This window comes from Chionomys nivalis, chromosome 7, assembly GCF_950005125.1.
Source record: "Chionomys nivalis chromosome 7, mChiNiv1.1, whole genome shotgun sequence".
Classification (NCBI taxonomy): Eukaryota; Metazoa; Chordata; class Mammalia; order Rodentia; family Cricetidae; genus Chionomys; species Chionomys nivalis.
In genome coordinates this window covers 50,077,618-50,092,351 of record NC_080092.1, presented here as the reverse complement: position 1 = coordinate 50,092,351, position 14,734 = coordinate 50,077,618, and the positions used below count along the sequence as shown (strand labels likewise).

Here is a 14,734-nt window from a genome sequence, read left to right as displayed (position 1 = left end):
GAACTAACCTCTGGTACTCTGGAAAAGAAGCAAACGCTCTTAGCCACTGAGCCATCTCTTTAGTGACTTTGATTTTATGATCTGTCTGTTGCTCTCAGATCTTGTACTGACAACCTCATGAGACCCTTGGTTCACGGGCACATGATTATTGAAACCTTTGTTCATCTTTTGTTTCATTATTTAGTCAGTAACCAGGGCAACATCCTTACTATATCTGTGGGATTCATTTCCAATGACTTTGTTGCCGTTAAGTATTTTCCTTCTTTTCGGATGCAGAGCCTTCTTCCTTCCTTCCTTCCTTCCTTCCTTCCTTCCTTCCTTCCTTCCTTCCTTTCTTTTTTTAAACAAAAACAAGGTTAATGAGGCCTAGAGATGGCTCAGTCAGTAAAATGTTTACCATATGCAAATGTAGGAACCTGAGTTTAGATCTCCAGCACCTACAGAATATAGCAGGGCATGGGGGCTGGAGAAATAGCTCAGTGGTTAAGCTGCTCTTCCAGAGGACACAGGTTCAATTCCCAGTACCCACATAGCAGCTCACAACTGCCTATAACTTCTGTTCCAGGGGATCTGATAACCTCACGCAGACATTCATGCAGGCGAAACAGAAATACATATAAAATACAAATAAATATTTTTTTAAAAAAAGTCAGGACATGGCAGTGGCAGCATGACCCACAATCCCAGCACTGGGGAGACAGAGACAGGAGGACCCCGGGGCTCACTGGCCAGTATCTACCTTTGGCCCGATAGATGCACTCCTGCATATACATCAAAATCTCATGTCCTGGTGTAAGATCCAGCAGAGCAAGCATGGACTCAGAGAGTGAGTTGGTGACCATGCCGACCACGGGTGTTAACTGTGACAAATAGCTACCCAGGTGCCAGCAAAGAAGGCAGAGGGAGTGCAGTGAGTGAGGCCACCTTTAGCAGTGGCACCCAAGCTTGAAGTGGGCAACAAAGGACACAAAAGATGTGTTTGTATTTCAGACTGCTATCAAGAATCATTCAAGGAAAAGCTTGCATTCTGTAAGTAGGAAATTAAAACACTGTGACTTTGGGACCACTGAAATAGAATAAGGGGGGGAAGAAGACTGTGCTGCTGGCCTAGCTCAAGTCCACATAGACAGGAATCCCTCCACTGCAGCCTACAAACATGGTTACTGTGGACATGGCTACTATGGACATGGTTTCTACAGACATGGTTACTATGGGCATGGCTACTATGAACATGGCTGCTATGGACATGGCTACTGTGGACATGGCTACTATGGACATGGCTACTACAGGCATGGATACTATAAACATGGTTACTATGGACATGGCTACTATGAACATGGCTACTATGGACATGGCTGCTACAGACATGGATACTATGAACATGGCTACTATCGACATGGCTACTGTGGACACGGCTACTATGGACATGGCTACTATGGATGTGGCTATTATGGACGTGGCTACTACGGACATGGCTACTATGGACATGGCTACTATGGACGTGGCTATTACGGACGTGGCTACTACGGACATGGCTACTACGGACATGGCTACTATGGACATGGCTCCTACAGACATGGCTACTACGGACATGGATGGCTACTATGCAGACACCATGGACCTCCCTGTAATGCTGGTAAGACTGGAGAGAGAAACAGAGCTTTGGGTCCAGGATCAAACCTACCACTCTTGGTACCCTAGGAGAACCCTTCTGTTGTGACTTTTACCTGCTATTGGGGGTGGGGGAGGAAAAGGGGAAGGGATAGGGATAACCAGTAGCAGCTGATCCAACCAGCCATCTGCTGGCTGCAAATCCCAGCATCCCCACAACTATCTATGGAGCCAAGAGCTTTTGCACAAGACCGTAAAGAGACCAATGCACGAGAGGAACCAACTGAAAACCCTGCCCTGGCCATCAGGAGAGCAGTGCCAAGTGACCCTTGGATTACACTCCCCAGCTGAGTGACCTAAGGAAGTAACCGCTTGAAAGTAAGACAAAAAGCACAGCCATGACCTCACCAGTACAAAGAAATAGCTGAGCACTGAGGAGGAAGACTAAATCCAAGGCTTGGACGTTGGAGCGTTTCCCATTATTCTTTAGGAAATGACCAGTTTTCCCCCCGACAATTGGAGATCCATGAATGCTGGCACCGGTCCCCACACAGCATCCTCTCCGGTGTCAGCATCCTGCAGATCCGCTTTTCCTGCTTAGCCTCCCCTCATCCTGTTTTTAGCAATATGAATCGAAAGAAGAAATATTAGTATCACATGAGGAAGAACTCCCAAAAGAGAAATCTGACGTTTGTAATAAACTCTCTACTTTTGTTCACTTTTACATGTCCGTGCAAAACCTCCTAGTGTGGAGAACGAGAGGAACACCGGCCTCTGGACATGACGCAGCCACTGCCTTCTTGAGCACAGAGCAGCTATGATTGTCTGCACAAGGATGGACCTAATAGCATCTGTCACGGCTCCTGGAAGATACATCTTTTGATAGATGTTAGTGGGGAAGGGGTCACAAGCCCTGGCCCTTCCCTAAGAATATACAGGTGGTTAATGGATACTGTGAGACAGTTTCTCCACTGGCGAAGCTGCTTGTAAGTTGCCCACGCTCCTGTAAGCAACCCTATTAACTCCCTGGTTCACCAAGCTAGACTTGAGCAGAACCATTTCTTTGGTCTGTCATGGTACCCTGTCTGGGTGGAGAGAGAGCTGTCTGTTCATCTCCCCAGCGAGAGTTCACACAACATTTAAGACAGTTTATGCTTTTGTTTCTTTGTAGGATGAGGGACGGTTACCATTTTTTCTTTTATTATAGAGTTCTTTGAAAATATATAGTAAAGAATTTCTCAAAAATGATATTTTTAACCTTCAAAAATAAAAAGAAGTCTCAGGTCCTAAGGTCACCAGACTTCAGGGAGCTGAAGGTTGATTCTGCCACCCGCTTGCTCTGGAACCTCAAGTAAGTTACCCACCATCTTTGTCACTGGTAATGGTGACTGCATCTTTTTTTTTTTTTTTTTTTTTTTTGGTTTTTCGAAACAGGGTTTCTCTGTGGTTTTGGAGCCTGTCCTGGAACTAGCTCTTGTAGACCAGGCTGGTCTCGAACTCACAGAGATACGCCTGCCTCTGCCTCCTGAGTGCTGGGATTAAAGGCGTGCGCCACCACCGCCCGGCTGGTGACTGCATCTTATGAGTAAGGATTAAATGAGCTAGCACAGTTGAGTGTTTGGCTCAAGGTAACCAGGAAAGCATCTGGTGAGCCAGATAGCCATGGACAGAGGAACCAAGTGGACAGGGACTTGGTTAACCACATCAGAACCACTCGGGGATCGTAGTCAAAAGAGATAGATTTCTGGCCCCACCCAGGAGATCCTGATGGATCATGGGAGTCCATCTTTGTCACACTTGGAGGGACAGCTAAGCTTGGGACATTCTGGCACAGAACCTAACACCCCAAATTTGGAATTAAAAGATAGGGCAGTGGTTGTATCTTAGCCATGACCTAATGTAGGACTTTCCTAAGATTTTGTTTTCTCATTTATAAAATGAAAGATTTTTTAAAACTTACTTTATGTTGTGTGAATGTTTTGCCTGCACACGTGTCTGTGTACTATGTGTGTGCCTGGTACCCGAAGAGGCCAGAAGCCGGTGGCAGCAGACCCTCTGTAACTGCCATGTGGGTTTAGGAAATCAAACCCAGGTCCTCTGAAAGAGCGGCCAGTGCTCTTAATGGCTACACCATCTCTCCAGCCCCAAACAGAAGATTTAACATCAATTCATTCATTCAGTTCTTGTGGGAGTCAAATGATTGACGTCATTTCTATGGGAAAGCTGGCTTGCTGGGATGAACAGAGCACAGACTTCAGCACGACAGGGATTTGGGTGCCTGCAGAAGACAAGCCAACTTTCGGGGACTGTACCCACCCCATCTTCTTCCTACTGCAACCCAGAACTTTTCTGGGTCACTAGTATGCCAGGATGATAGGGCTCCAGTCCCAGGTCAGGGAGATGGCTGAGTAGGCAAAGTGCTTGCTGCAGGAGCCTGAGGACCCTAGTTCAACCACCAGAATCCATGGTGAAGGAGTGTGCTGATGCTGGAAAGTTGTCCCCTGACATCTACCCATGCTCTGTGACACATGTGTGCCTGCATTTACATAGATAGCACACATACATAATAGTAAATAATAATTTAAAATATCCATCTTCCCAGACTCCCTTACAGTTGGGCTGGCCATGTGACACAGTTTATACAGGAGTCAGCTAAGGGGTGCAGGGACGGCTTTTGCTTTCCACACTCTGTTTCTCTCCTTGTCTTCCCATCTTCTTACAGCTTGGAAGGCAGATAAGGAGGCTGTCTTCTGGCCATGAGTACAAACATGGGTGGGAACAGGCTGAGTGTGGCAGGACCCCCAAGATGAGGGGATAACAGGTTCTCTCTGCCTTCTCTGAGCAGCTGTGCACTCTGGGTTTCTGTCCCCCTGGAGAGCTGATGTAGACAAATGCTTAAGGCAGAGGTGAGTTTTTGTTAGTTATCTGTACCGTAAGGTTTCACAGAAAGAACTGGAAAAAGACAAATCCTAGAGAATGTCCCCACCAGTGGGCATTCATGCATCTCCTCATTTTCTCCACCTGTGAATCACTTTGCATTTGTACAGCCAGGCTCCTAGATCCAATTTCCTACGTTTTCTTAACTGTAGAAAAAAAAAATTGTTTTGTTTTGTTGCCTGCTTGTAAATCTCAGAGCCACATGCATGCAATCCCTACAGAGGCCAGAAGAGGGCATCAGATCCCCTGAACTGGAGTTACAGATGGTTTGAGCCCACAGGCTGACGCTGGAAATTGAAATCAGGTCCACTGAACCATCTCTCTAGTTCCTATTTTCTTGATTGTAAGGTGGAAGAATTAGGATGTAAAGAACTTCCTTTGGGGGCCAGGCATGGTTTTTCACACCTTTAATCCTAGCACTTGGGGAGCAGAGGCAGGCAGATCTCTGTGAGTTCAAGGCCAACCAGAGAGAGACCCTGTCTAAGAAAAAAAAAACAAAAAAAACAAAAATTGGCCTCGGGAATAAAGGCCTGGGAGACAGAACAAGGTCATTACTACTATACCATAACCAAACAGATGTTAAAATCTTCATGTGCTCTCGCAGGGAGGCATGTGGGATTGATTCTCAGTGCCCTTCTCCTGGTGGCACATACTTTTGGGAGTAAGGAACTTGGGGGTGGGGTCAGTGTTGAGTGCCATTCTTTTTTTGTTTTTGTTTTTCGAGACAGGGTTTCTCTGTGGTTTTGGAGCCTGCCCTGGAACTAGCTCTTGTAGACCAGGCTGGTCTCGAACTCACAGAGATCCACCTGCCTCTGCCTCCCAAGTGCTGTTTTTTTTTTAATATTTATTTATTTATTATGTATACAATGTTCTGTCTGTGTGTACTCCTGCAGGCCAGAAGAGAGCGCCAGATCTCATTATAGATGGTTGTGAGCCACCATGTGGTTGCCGGGAATCGAACTCAGGACCTTTGGAAGAGCAGGCAGTGCTCTTAACCACTGAGCCATCTCTCCAGCCCCTTGCCATTCTTATCTGCCCTCAGCAGAGCTTTCTTAGGATTAGTGATGCCCTGCCTCCAGGAAGGCCCAGGACCCATCTAGATCAGCTTCCCTCCCTGTCCACTGCATCCTACAGGTCCTGCTGTCTTCCTTGCCCAGCCAGCTTAATGCCATTACTTCCGCCATTGCCCAGTGTTGGGTCCAGTTGCATCAGAACCCTATCCTGAAAGGCCTTGAAAGCCTCAAAATTAGCAAATGCAGAGGAACTTTTCTACAAAAGTAAATGTGTTCTTCTCCCATATCCTAAAACGTTTGCATGGCAAATAAAATAATAAAATAAACTGTTGACCTGGGGAGACTGTCCAGCAGGTAAAGCTGCTTTTGCAAACGCAAGAACCTGATTTTGATCTCTAAAAACTATGCAAAAGTGGAAGGCATGGTGGTATGTGTGTGTGATCCCAGTGATGGGGAGGCAGATGAGGGAGGAGAGGGTTCTGGGGGGTGCTGGCCAGTCAGTTCTTGCCAAATGGTGAACTCTAGACCAGTGAGAGAGACTGTCTCAAATGAGGTGGATGGCGTTCCTGAGGATGACCCCTGAGGTTGTCCTCGGGTACACACACACACACACACACACACACACGTATACAAACACATAAAAATAAAAAAGTAAAAACTTCCTTTTACTACAAAGTGAAATCACTCAATGAGTGGGTCCTGTTTGCGCCTCTGGCATAGACACGGCTCTCCCCCTTAAGGCTCCCCTCGGAGCAGGAGCCCTATGCCACCCGCGAGTGCTCTCCTCCAGCAGTGTGCGGTGCCCCCTCAGCCCTTCCAGTCCCCGTGCTCCTCCCTCATGGCCTTCACAAGCCAGTCCCGTTCGGACCCCTGCTCGGAGTCGCTGGCGTCACTCCCCTCCATGGCCAGCAGCTTCGAGTAGTTGATCCTCTGTTCTCGGGGCAGCCTGGACTGGGTGGACAGGAACAAGGCCAGCCAAAGCAACAGGACCACACAGCAGGCTTGGTAGAGCACGGCTATGCCGAAGCGCATGACGACGAAGCCCCCCACAAAGCTGCCTAGGCTGCCACCACTCTCATAGAAGTGACCTCGGAACACGGTGCCTAGAGACCTCTCCATGCCAGAGGTGGACAGGTCCTCTATGGAGACCCCCACGGCCCACCACAGAGCCCCACTGCTGATGGCACTCAGGATCTGAACAGGTAGGACAGACCACCAGCTCCAGATGAAGGAGTAGTAGAGCAGCTGCAGGGCCAGGCAGCCCAGCCCCAGGCCCAGCACACCCACCCGCGACAGTTTCCTAAGCAACCAAGTTCTGAACGGATGAAACAGAATTTCTCCTAGTAAGCCGAGAGCCACCGAGAAACCCATCACCAGCTCGCTGCTGCCATGGTCCTTCATGTGCCAGAACAGAAAGTTCTGCACCGTACTGGCAGTGGCACCTATCCAAAGGACAGTGAAGGCTAGGAGGATGAGGCGGGCGTCACCCCATAGGAGGGACAGTGCTTTGATGGTTTTGTAGCTGGGCCCCCGTTTCTGGTCGATGGGGACAGGAAAGGCTGAGCTCACGGCTAAGGCCAGAGTACTGAGTAGTGCGTAGCTGTAGAAATGAATCACGCCCCGAGGACCGTTGGTCACCAGGAAGCATTCCAGATGCCCCACCAAGGCTGCGATGCCACACACACCTGCTGACATACCCAATAATCTCCAGAGCCACAGGTCTCTGTTCCGGTCAGTGGCGTCAACAAAATCCAGGTATTCGTGAAGACTGTCATCTGCCACCTGTGCCAGAGGGGCTGTCAGCAGTTCCCAAAATACCACAAACCCCAGGGAGAGGATGAGGGTCCACTGCGGCCCTTTGGAGGAGTGGTTGAGGGCCTGGGCATCCCGCTGGGCCTTTGACAAGTTGCCTGGATTTCCAACGGTTGTACTTCCAGGAAGTGGACCCAGGGTAGCATTGCCCACCTCAAAAGTCCCTTCCTGGGAATTAACTCTCAACCCAGAAGTGACAGGATGGCGAGCTTGGGTAGTGATCCTGGCTCCTGCAACAGAGCCAACTAAATAGGCCTGCAGGCCGCCAAGTATTCCTTCTTGATCTTTACCAAATCCGTTTGGAAAGCCAGACGTGTTCAGGGCTCTGGTGTGTCTGCTGCCTGGGAGGCTGGATACTCCTGCCCAGTGGTTTGGGACTGATCCCTGGGTGGAGGTCATGGTCACAGTTCGTGTGACTCGCAGTGGTAGGGCAGTGGAGATCACTCTGTTGCTTCCATTACAAAAGGAATTGCCCGGATTTCTGTCCGCTGGTGGGATGAGGACCATCAGGAGGCTGGCTCCTGCGGAGCCCAGCAACGAGCCAGTCAGAAACATTCTCCTTTTGTGGTATCGTTTAGCCAGGAAGGCACAGAAGGGAGTCCAGCAGGCGGCGACCAGATGCTTGGTTCCCATGAGGACGCCCACCCAGGGTGCGGTCACACCCAGTTGCCTCAGGTAGAGGGTCAGGAACGGGGTCACACAGGCATCCCGGACCCCGCACACCAGATGGAAGAGCCTGGCCACCCCCAGTGCCCTGGGGACGTCCCACTGCGGGCTGGGGCTCATGGCTGCGGGATTCCGTCAGACCCAGAAGGGCACAGGACCGAGCTGGACGCGGGGCGCGCGGGACTCCATGTCCCGGGGAGGGAGGATCACGGGCTCAGGGTTCCGAGCAAATCGGACTGCGCCTCCAGCCCCCGGCGTCGCCTCTGGTCACCTGGCCAACGGCTGCTTTACTCCCCCACGTCCGGCCACCCTCCCGGAAGTGGCCCCGCCCCAGGAGTGAGGCATAACGGGGGGGGGGGGGGGCGGAGCCCGCGCACCTGTTGTTAGCACCTACAGCACCTGCGTCCCACCTGCGCCACCCGTGAGTAGCACCCTGTAATCGCCCGGAGCGTTTGGAGCTTGACCACGGCGCTACCCGGCTCCTGGACTGCCTCAGGAGTGAGAAACTGTCAGGGTCAGGATAGAGATGAGACTGGGAGAATAGGGTGAATGACATCCGCACATCTCTCTTCCTCAAGTCTGTTCAGAGGAACACTGGTCAGTGGCTGTCCAGAGTTGGCCCTGTTTATAGTAAGTGACATCGCCATCACCAAGACTCACACCTCCCCTCCCCTGCTTTGCTCTTATCAAGGGCACTTTTGCTTATAATCCTGTTCACCTTATTGCTCCCCAGGAGGCAGCTGCTTTGGCTCCCAGGCCATAGAACTATTGCACCAAATGTAAACAGCCCCCAGAAGAGGTGTGACCTTGGGTCATACTAAATATATATATCCCCTCCCCCCAGGCATTTCCTGTCTCACGTGAACAAAGAAAGATTCTAGTAGTTCAAATCATTTGGGATTGTATCATAGGCTTTCCTCCAAAACGTCCAATCATCTAGCTGCTGATTTAGTGATTTTTCTATTCTCACACCCAGGGCCTCCATGTAAGCTAGTCAAGCACTCAACCACTGAGCTACATCCTAGCCCTGACCTGGTCAGCGCTTCATTCAAGGCTTGCTCATTGTACCTAGTTTGACTGTGGATTGGAGGGTGTGGGTGTTTGCCGACCAGTATGTATGTGTAGTTGAATTTGATTCAATAATGGCTTTCATTGTAAACTGGTAGACAGCCAAGATCCCCAGCGCGTTCACTTAACCTTCCTGACTGACAGGCTTGTAATGGTTACTTAAAAACTCAGGATTGCTAGCTGGGTATGATGACATATACCTGTGAGTCAACACTTGAGGGCTGGAGGCAGGAGGGTAAGTTCACCCTCAGCCTCAGCTGTGTGAGACCTTGTTTATAAAACTAAATAAAAACAAAACAAAAACCCAAATGATTAATGGTGTGTGGTGGCTTCGTCATATAATCCCATCATTTGGATCTGGAAGCAGGAAAATCAGCTCAAGACTGGCCTTAGTTTCCTGAGACCCTGTCTCAAAAATGTCAACCAATAAATTAACCAAACACACACGTGCACACACGCATGATTATTGTGAGTGTTCAAACTGGTATGCAGCTGTTCACATCACCTCAGTGCGGAAAAAATAAAGTCCCAGCGCAGACTCAGTGAGACTGTCATTATTACCAGTTTCAAACCACTGAGATTCCCCCAGCCCACCTCCTTCAGCTGTCAGACATTACCCTCACTTATCAAACTCCACACTCTTTCCCACAGCTGCACTGGGCTTGTCTGCGTCTGCCTACCTGAGAAAGCCTTCCCTGCTTCCCATGCCATGGGGGAGCAGAGACTTCCTGGAAACCTAGACTGCCTTTGGGCCAGTCTATTAAGCTAACCTCAGAGCCCTACTTATGTCCTTCTTGGTTTGAGAATGGGCCCTGGGACTTTGCCCCATTCCTGGGATAATGAGGTCAGAGGTCAAATGCCAGAGCCATCCCCCATCCTGTATTGATTTAATGAGACTGTTCCCTGTGCACTCAGATATTTGAACACTTGGTCCCCAGTTGGTGGCATTGTTTGGGGAAGCTTAACAGGCTTTGCTGAAGGAAGTATGTCACTGGGGTTAAATTTTGAGAGTTTAATTTTGTTTGTTTTAAGACAGGATCTCATGACCAGGGGTGGTGGCGCATGCCTTTAATCCCAGAGAGAAACCCTGTCTTTAAAAAAACAAAACAAAAAAAACTCCACCCCGAAAGAGAAAAAGTCCCTACTGGGCCTCTACACTACCTCAGGCATGAGAAACTGTCAGGGTCCAGAAAAAAAAGACTGGGCTGTCTCAAAACAACAACCAACCCACCCAAAACAGACCAGGCTGGCCTCAAACTCGCAGAGATCCACCTGCCTCTGCCTCCTGAGTGCTGGGATTACAAGCGTGAGCCACCACATCTGGCAAGGGCTTTGAGAGCTTTGATCTCTCAGCTTCACTATTGTGTCTGAAGATGTGAGCTCTTGGCTTCCGGCTGCCATGCTCGTTGCTTGTTGCCACTCCCTCTCACCATGATGGACTCATATTCCTCTGGAACCATGAGCCAAAATAAACTATTTCTCCGGTTGCTTTTTGGCCATGATGTTTTCCATAGCAACAGAAGAGGAAGCAGTATAGACTCCCGATTTCAAAGGGACCTGCCACCTTCTCTCTCACTGTCCTCTGGGACTCAATCGAGCTAACAGGAAGGGACTCAGATCTAAGCCCCTTGGACTTGCTCTGTTTCTCTCCCACCCTGCAGCTGGTGATGGGGCCGAGGACACTACAGCTTTGTTCCTGATCTTTTGTACCTAGATATGTGTATTGACATTTCATTTGTATTTTAATAATTAAAGCTTTCCTGGAGGTCGGTGCAAAGCAGCCACACTTGTCAGCCATACAGGTGAGGCAGTGGTGGCACACACCTTTAATCCCAACAGCCACACTAGTTAGCATAGAGGCCAGGCGTGGTGGTGCATGCCTTTAATCCCAGCACTAGAGAGGACTCTAAGGCTGGAGGAGGCAGGAACTCACTCTCTTTCAGTCTGAAGATTTCAAAGAGGTAAGAGCTCTCTAGTGGCTTGGCTACTTTTGTTTTTCTTCAGGTTGAACCCCAATATCTGTCTCTGGGCTTTTATTATTCATGTTACAGATGTGCAATTTCTTTTTTTCTTTTTTTACTTAAAATGTCAACATTTTTTTATTCTTTAATTCTGGTTTCCCTGAAGCTGCCCTGCATTCCTGCCTCTTCTTGGGAGAGTCCTGAAGTTAAGAAAAATTAGGTGATGAAAGAGTAGGGGGCCAGACCACAGCAGTGGATATGACACGGAACTGTGGCCTGGCCTAAGAGAATCCATCTGGTTAGATTAAGTTCTGCCTTCTGAGTTCTTTTGCAGTGCAAATAGGGCCACGGGGATGGCAAAGGTGATTACTGTCTAGCCTGTCGACCTGAGTTCTGTTCCAGGACCATACCATGGGAAGAAAGAACAAATTTCTACAAATTGTCTTTGATATATTTATACACACGCACATACATACATACATACTGCAGCACACACGTGTGCACACACCCACACACACACACGCAGAAACACTTTAGAGTGCTTTTATTGATGCTATCATTCTCTTCTCTACTGAGACAGACCGCCTCAGTAGGGGTAAACCGTGACCTGAGAGCTGGAAAGGATGGTACAGACTCAGCAGGAAGCAGGACAGTGTCCCTTCCTTCCTTCCTGTTTCTTCCTCAGCCAAAGGACTCTGTACAAAAATTGTACCCATCAGCTCCGACCCCCTTTTAATGGTGCTGGGGTCAAGCCCAAGGCCTCCAATGTACTAAGTAAGTGTTCCACCACTGAAGCACCCAGCTATATACCTGTAACCGTTTGGCATGGGTTTTCAGGACTCCCTAGTGAGCCTAAATTGGCTTGAGAAGTAGGAGATGAACCTCAGCACAAAAATGATGTTCTGGAAGAAGCCAGGTTGTGTGTGCCTGTGTTCATTTCATCCCAGCATTGTCCGGCAATCCATCAGCCTCGGGACGGGTCCTTCTTCATCACAATCCAGGATCTCTCACCTCCCAAGCTTTCCTGGCTCCTGGTCCAAGCAGAGCAGCTCAGTGAGCTGTCGGTCTGAGTGTTATGGGTGGGTAGGTAGTGTTTCTTTCTTCCTGGGTCTGCTGCCCCGGATCCAGACCTTCTACTATCCTTTAGGCTCACTGGACGATGCCAGAGAATGTGTTGATGGGCATCAGAAGAGGACTGGATTTGGCCGTATTCTTTTCTCTCTCCTGCCCATGTGGATGGAACCCTGCCATCTTGGATTTCTGAGACCGTGAACATGGCTCTGGGCAGGGGCCAGCCTCAAATCTGCAGTGGGGGAGAGACCAGTTTGGAAGACTACCCTCAGGGATGAGACACACCCAGCACATTGAAAAGGCAGACCAATTGTTCTCGGGTACAGAGGAAGGGTCACAAAGAGGACAGAAGACAAATCAGAAAAGGAGGTCATTGAACACCAATATTCTGATAGGGAAGATGCTTGGATCTAGGTCACTGTGTCTTTGTGTCTACCTTCCTGAAGAAAACCTGCAAAAATCACAAAATGGGGGTACAGGTGCTCCAAAAGGGGAGCCTCTGATGAAGGGTCAGTGCCAGCAGAGGGGCTAGAATAGGAGGGCTTGTAGGCTGTGTGCTCCTAGGAATCTTGGGAACATTTAGCACTAGCCTCAAGTCATAGGGCATGGTCTAAAACCTGCCTGGCTACAGGTACTCTGATACGTACCCTGGGCCAAAGACAGGCGATTGTGGACGTTTCGATTCTCCCTGTGGGAACTGGAGTCCTGGGGTAAAAGCCCCCTCACCTGACCACGTCCCTGAAAGTGCGCCGGTTGTCCTTGTCCAGCCACAGGGTCAGCAGCCTCTGGTCTTGGCTCTGGACTTGGATACTGGACGTCCGAAAGGTGTTTGTCGCTGTCTACATCAGAGAAACAGTTTATGTAAATGTCACCTTCGCTCAGCAGCGGGTCTTGCCAACACGTCCTACTGTGGGATCTGGTGTGTTTCCTCCCTCCATCCCAAGGGGTCCCTGCTCTTTTCCTGCTGGTGACTGAGCAGTGACTACATAAACTGCCCTCATGTTCCCTCGCATGGGATGCTGCTTCTGTTCTGCAGTTCTTTCCTTGACCTGTTAGGCTTCATTATGAATACAAAATAGAAAGCTGTGGGCGGTATCTGGCAGGTTATCAAGCTAGAGTTTCTGCATGTATCTTGAGCATCTCCTAGGGCAACCATATTGCTAGGTGGCCCTGGTTCTCAGCATTAAATTATATGCATAATTCTTTACCTGGGGCAACATAACCAGGGTGTCTAGGAAATTGTCAAATAAAACTCTAAGCCAGTGGGAAGCAGCCCCTAGGCATCCTGACTCTAGACAAAGGGGACTTCCAGAGAGGCCCTTCCTATGGAACAGAGAACTCTGGACCTTGGGGTGCCAGGAGGGCCTTGCAGAGTCCCCCCCCACACACACACACACATAGACAGGAGCTTTTGGCAGTACACAGACAGCCCTAGCTGTCAGGAAGCCCCAGAATCTGTTTCTTGCGAGTGTTTTCAACCCTGGATGCTTATAAGAATCACACGAGGGGCAGAAAGGTGTAAAAGCCAGGTGTCGGGGAGAACCGGGGCAAAACAGTGTCCTCTGGATATGACAGGACCGTTGTGCTCACAGTAGCTGTGGCTGCCTGCAGAAGACTTGCACAAGAACAAGTCAGTCAGTGTGCGAGCTCGGAAGCGGAAGGGGTCAGTCAGTGTGCAAGCATGGAAGTGGAAGGGGTCCGGGTCAGTCTGTGTGCCAGCACGGAAGTGGAAGGGGCCCGGGTCAGTCAGTGTGCGAGCTCGGAAGCGGAAGGGGTCAGTCAGTGTGCGAGCATGGAAGTGGAAGGTGGAAGGAGGAGTCTGGGTCAGTCAGTGTACGAGCATGGAAGTGGAAGGCGGAAGGAGTCTCGGTCAGTCGGTGTGCCAGCACGGAAGCAGAAGGGGCCCGGGTCAGTCCGTGTGCCAGCTCGGAAGCGGAAGGGGTCCGGGTCAGTCTGTGTACCAGCACAGAAGTGGAAGGGGTCCAGGAGCCTGTGCTCCTTAGTTTTTTTTCAACTCGACACAAACTAGAGTCTTGGGACATGTGCTCAACTATGTTCATAGCAGCATTGTTTGTCATAGCTAGAACCTAGAAACACCTAAATGCCCCTCCACCAAAGAATGGATAAGGGAAATGTGGCACATTTACATAATGGAGTACTGCACAGCAGAAAAAAATGGCATCTTGAAATTTGCAGGCAAATGGATGGAGCTAGAAAACATCATTTTTGAGTGAGGTAACCCAGACCCAGAAAGAGAATTATCATATGTACTCACTCATAGGTAGTTTTTAAACACGAAGCAAAAAAAAAATCAGCCTACAGTTCACAATCCCAGAGAACCTAGACAAAAATGAGGACCCTAAGAGAGACATACATGGATCTAATTTACATGGGAAGTAGAGAAAGACAAGATCTCCTGAGTAAATTGGGAGCATGGGTTGAAGGGGGCGGGGGGAGGCAGGGAAGAGAACAGAACGCAACAAAAATCAATAAAAACCCCACAAAACCCAAACAAACAAACAAACAAACAAAAAACTAGAGTTCTGGGAAGAGGGGAATCAGTTAGAAAAGTGTTTTCATCAATTGGCCAATAGG

General features: G+C 49.4%; 2 protein-coding genes across 3 annotated transcripts in view; both read right to left on the bottom strand.

Annotated features, from left to right (window-relative positions):
- Positions 1–6,368: 6,368 nt before the first annotated feature.
- On the bottom strand, positions 6,369–8,159 carry Mfsd6l (major facilitator superfamily domain containing 6 like). The gene has a single exon (XM_057776411.1). It carries the CDS (start codon positions 8,157–8,159, stop codon positions 6,369–6,371), a length of 1,791 nt encoding a protein of 596 aa, XP_057632394.1.
- A 3,468-nt stretch (positions 8,160–11,627) lies between these two features.
- Positions 11,628–14,734, bottom strand: part of Pik3r6 (phosphoinositide-3-kinase regulatory subunit 6) — a 33,916-nt gene continuing 30,809 nt past the window's right edge. For both annotated transcript variants that reach the window (XM_057775774.1, XM_057775773.1), the window contains exons 18-19: positions 12,866–12,978; positions 11,628–12,371 (exon numbers count right to left, since the gene is read on the bottom strand). In XM_057775774.1, the coding sequence (XP_057631757.1) occupies positions 12,218–12,371; positions 12,866–12,978 (267 nt within the window). In that variant the 3' untranslated portion in view covers positions 11,628–12,217. The remainder of the gene's footprint in view (positions 12,372–12,865; positions 12,979–14,734) is intronic.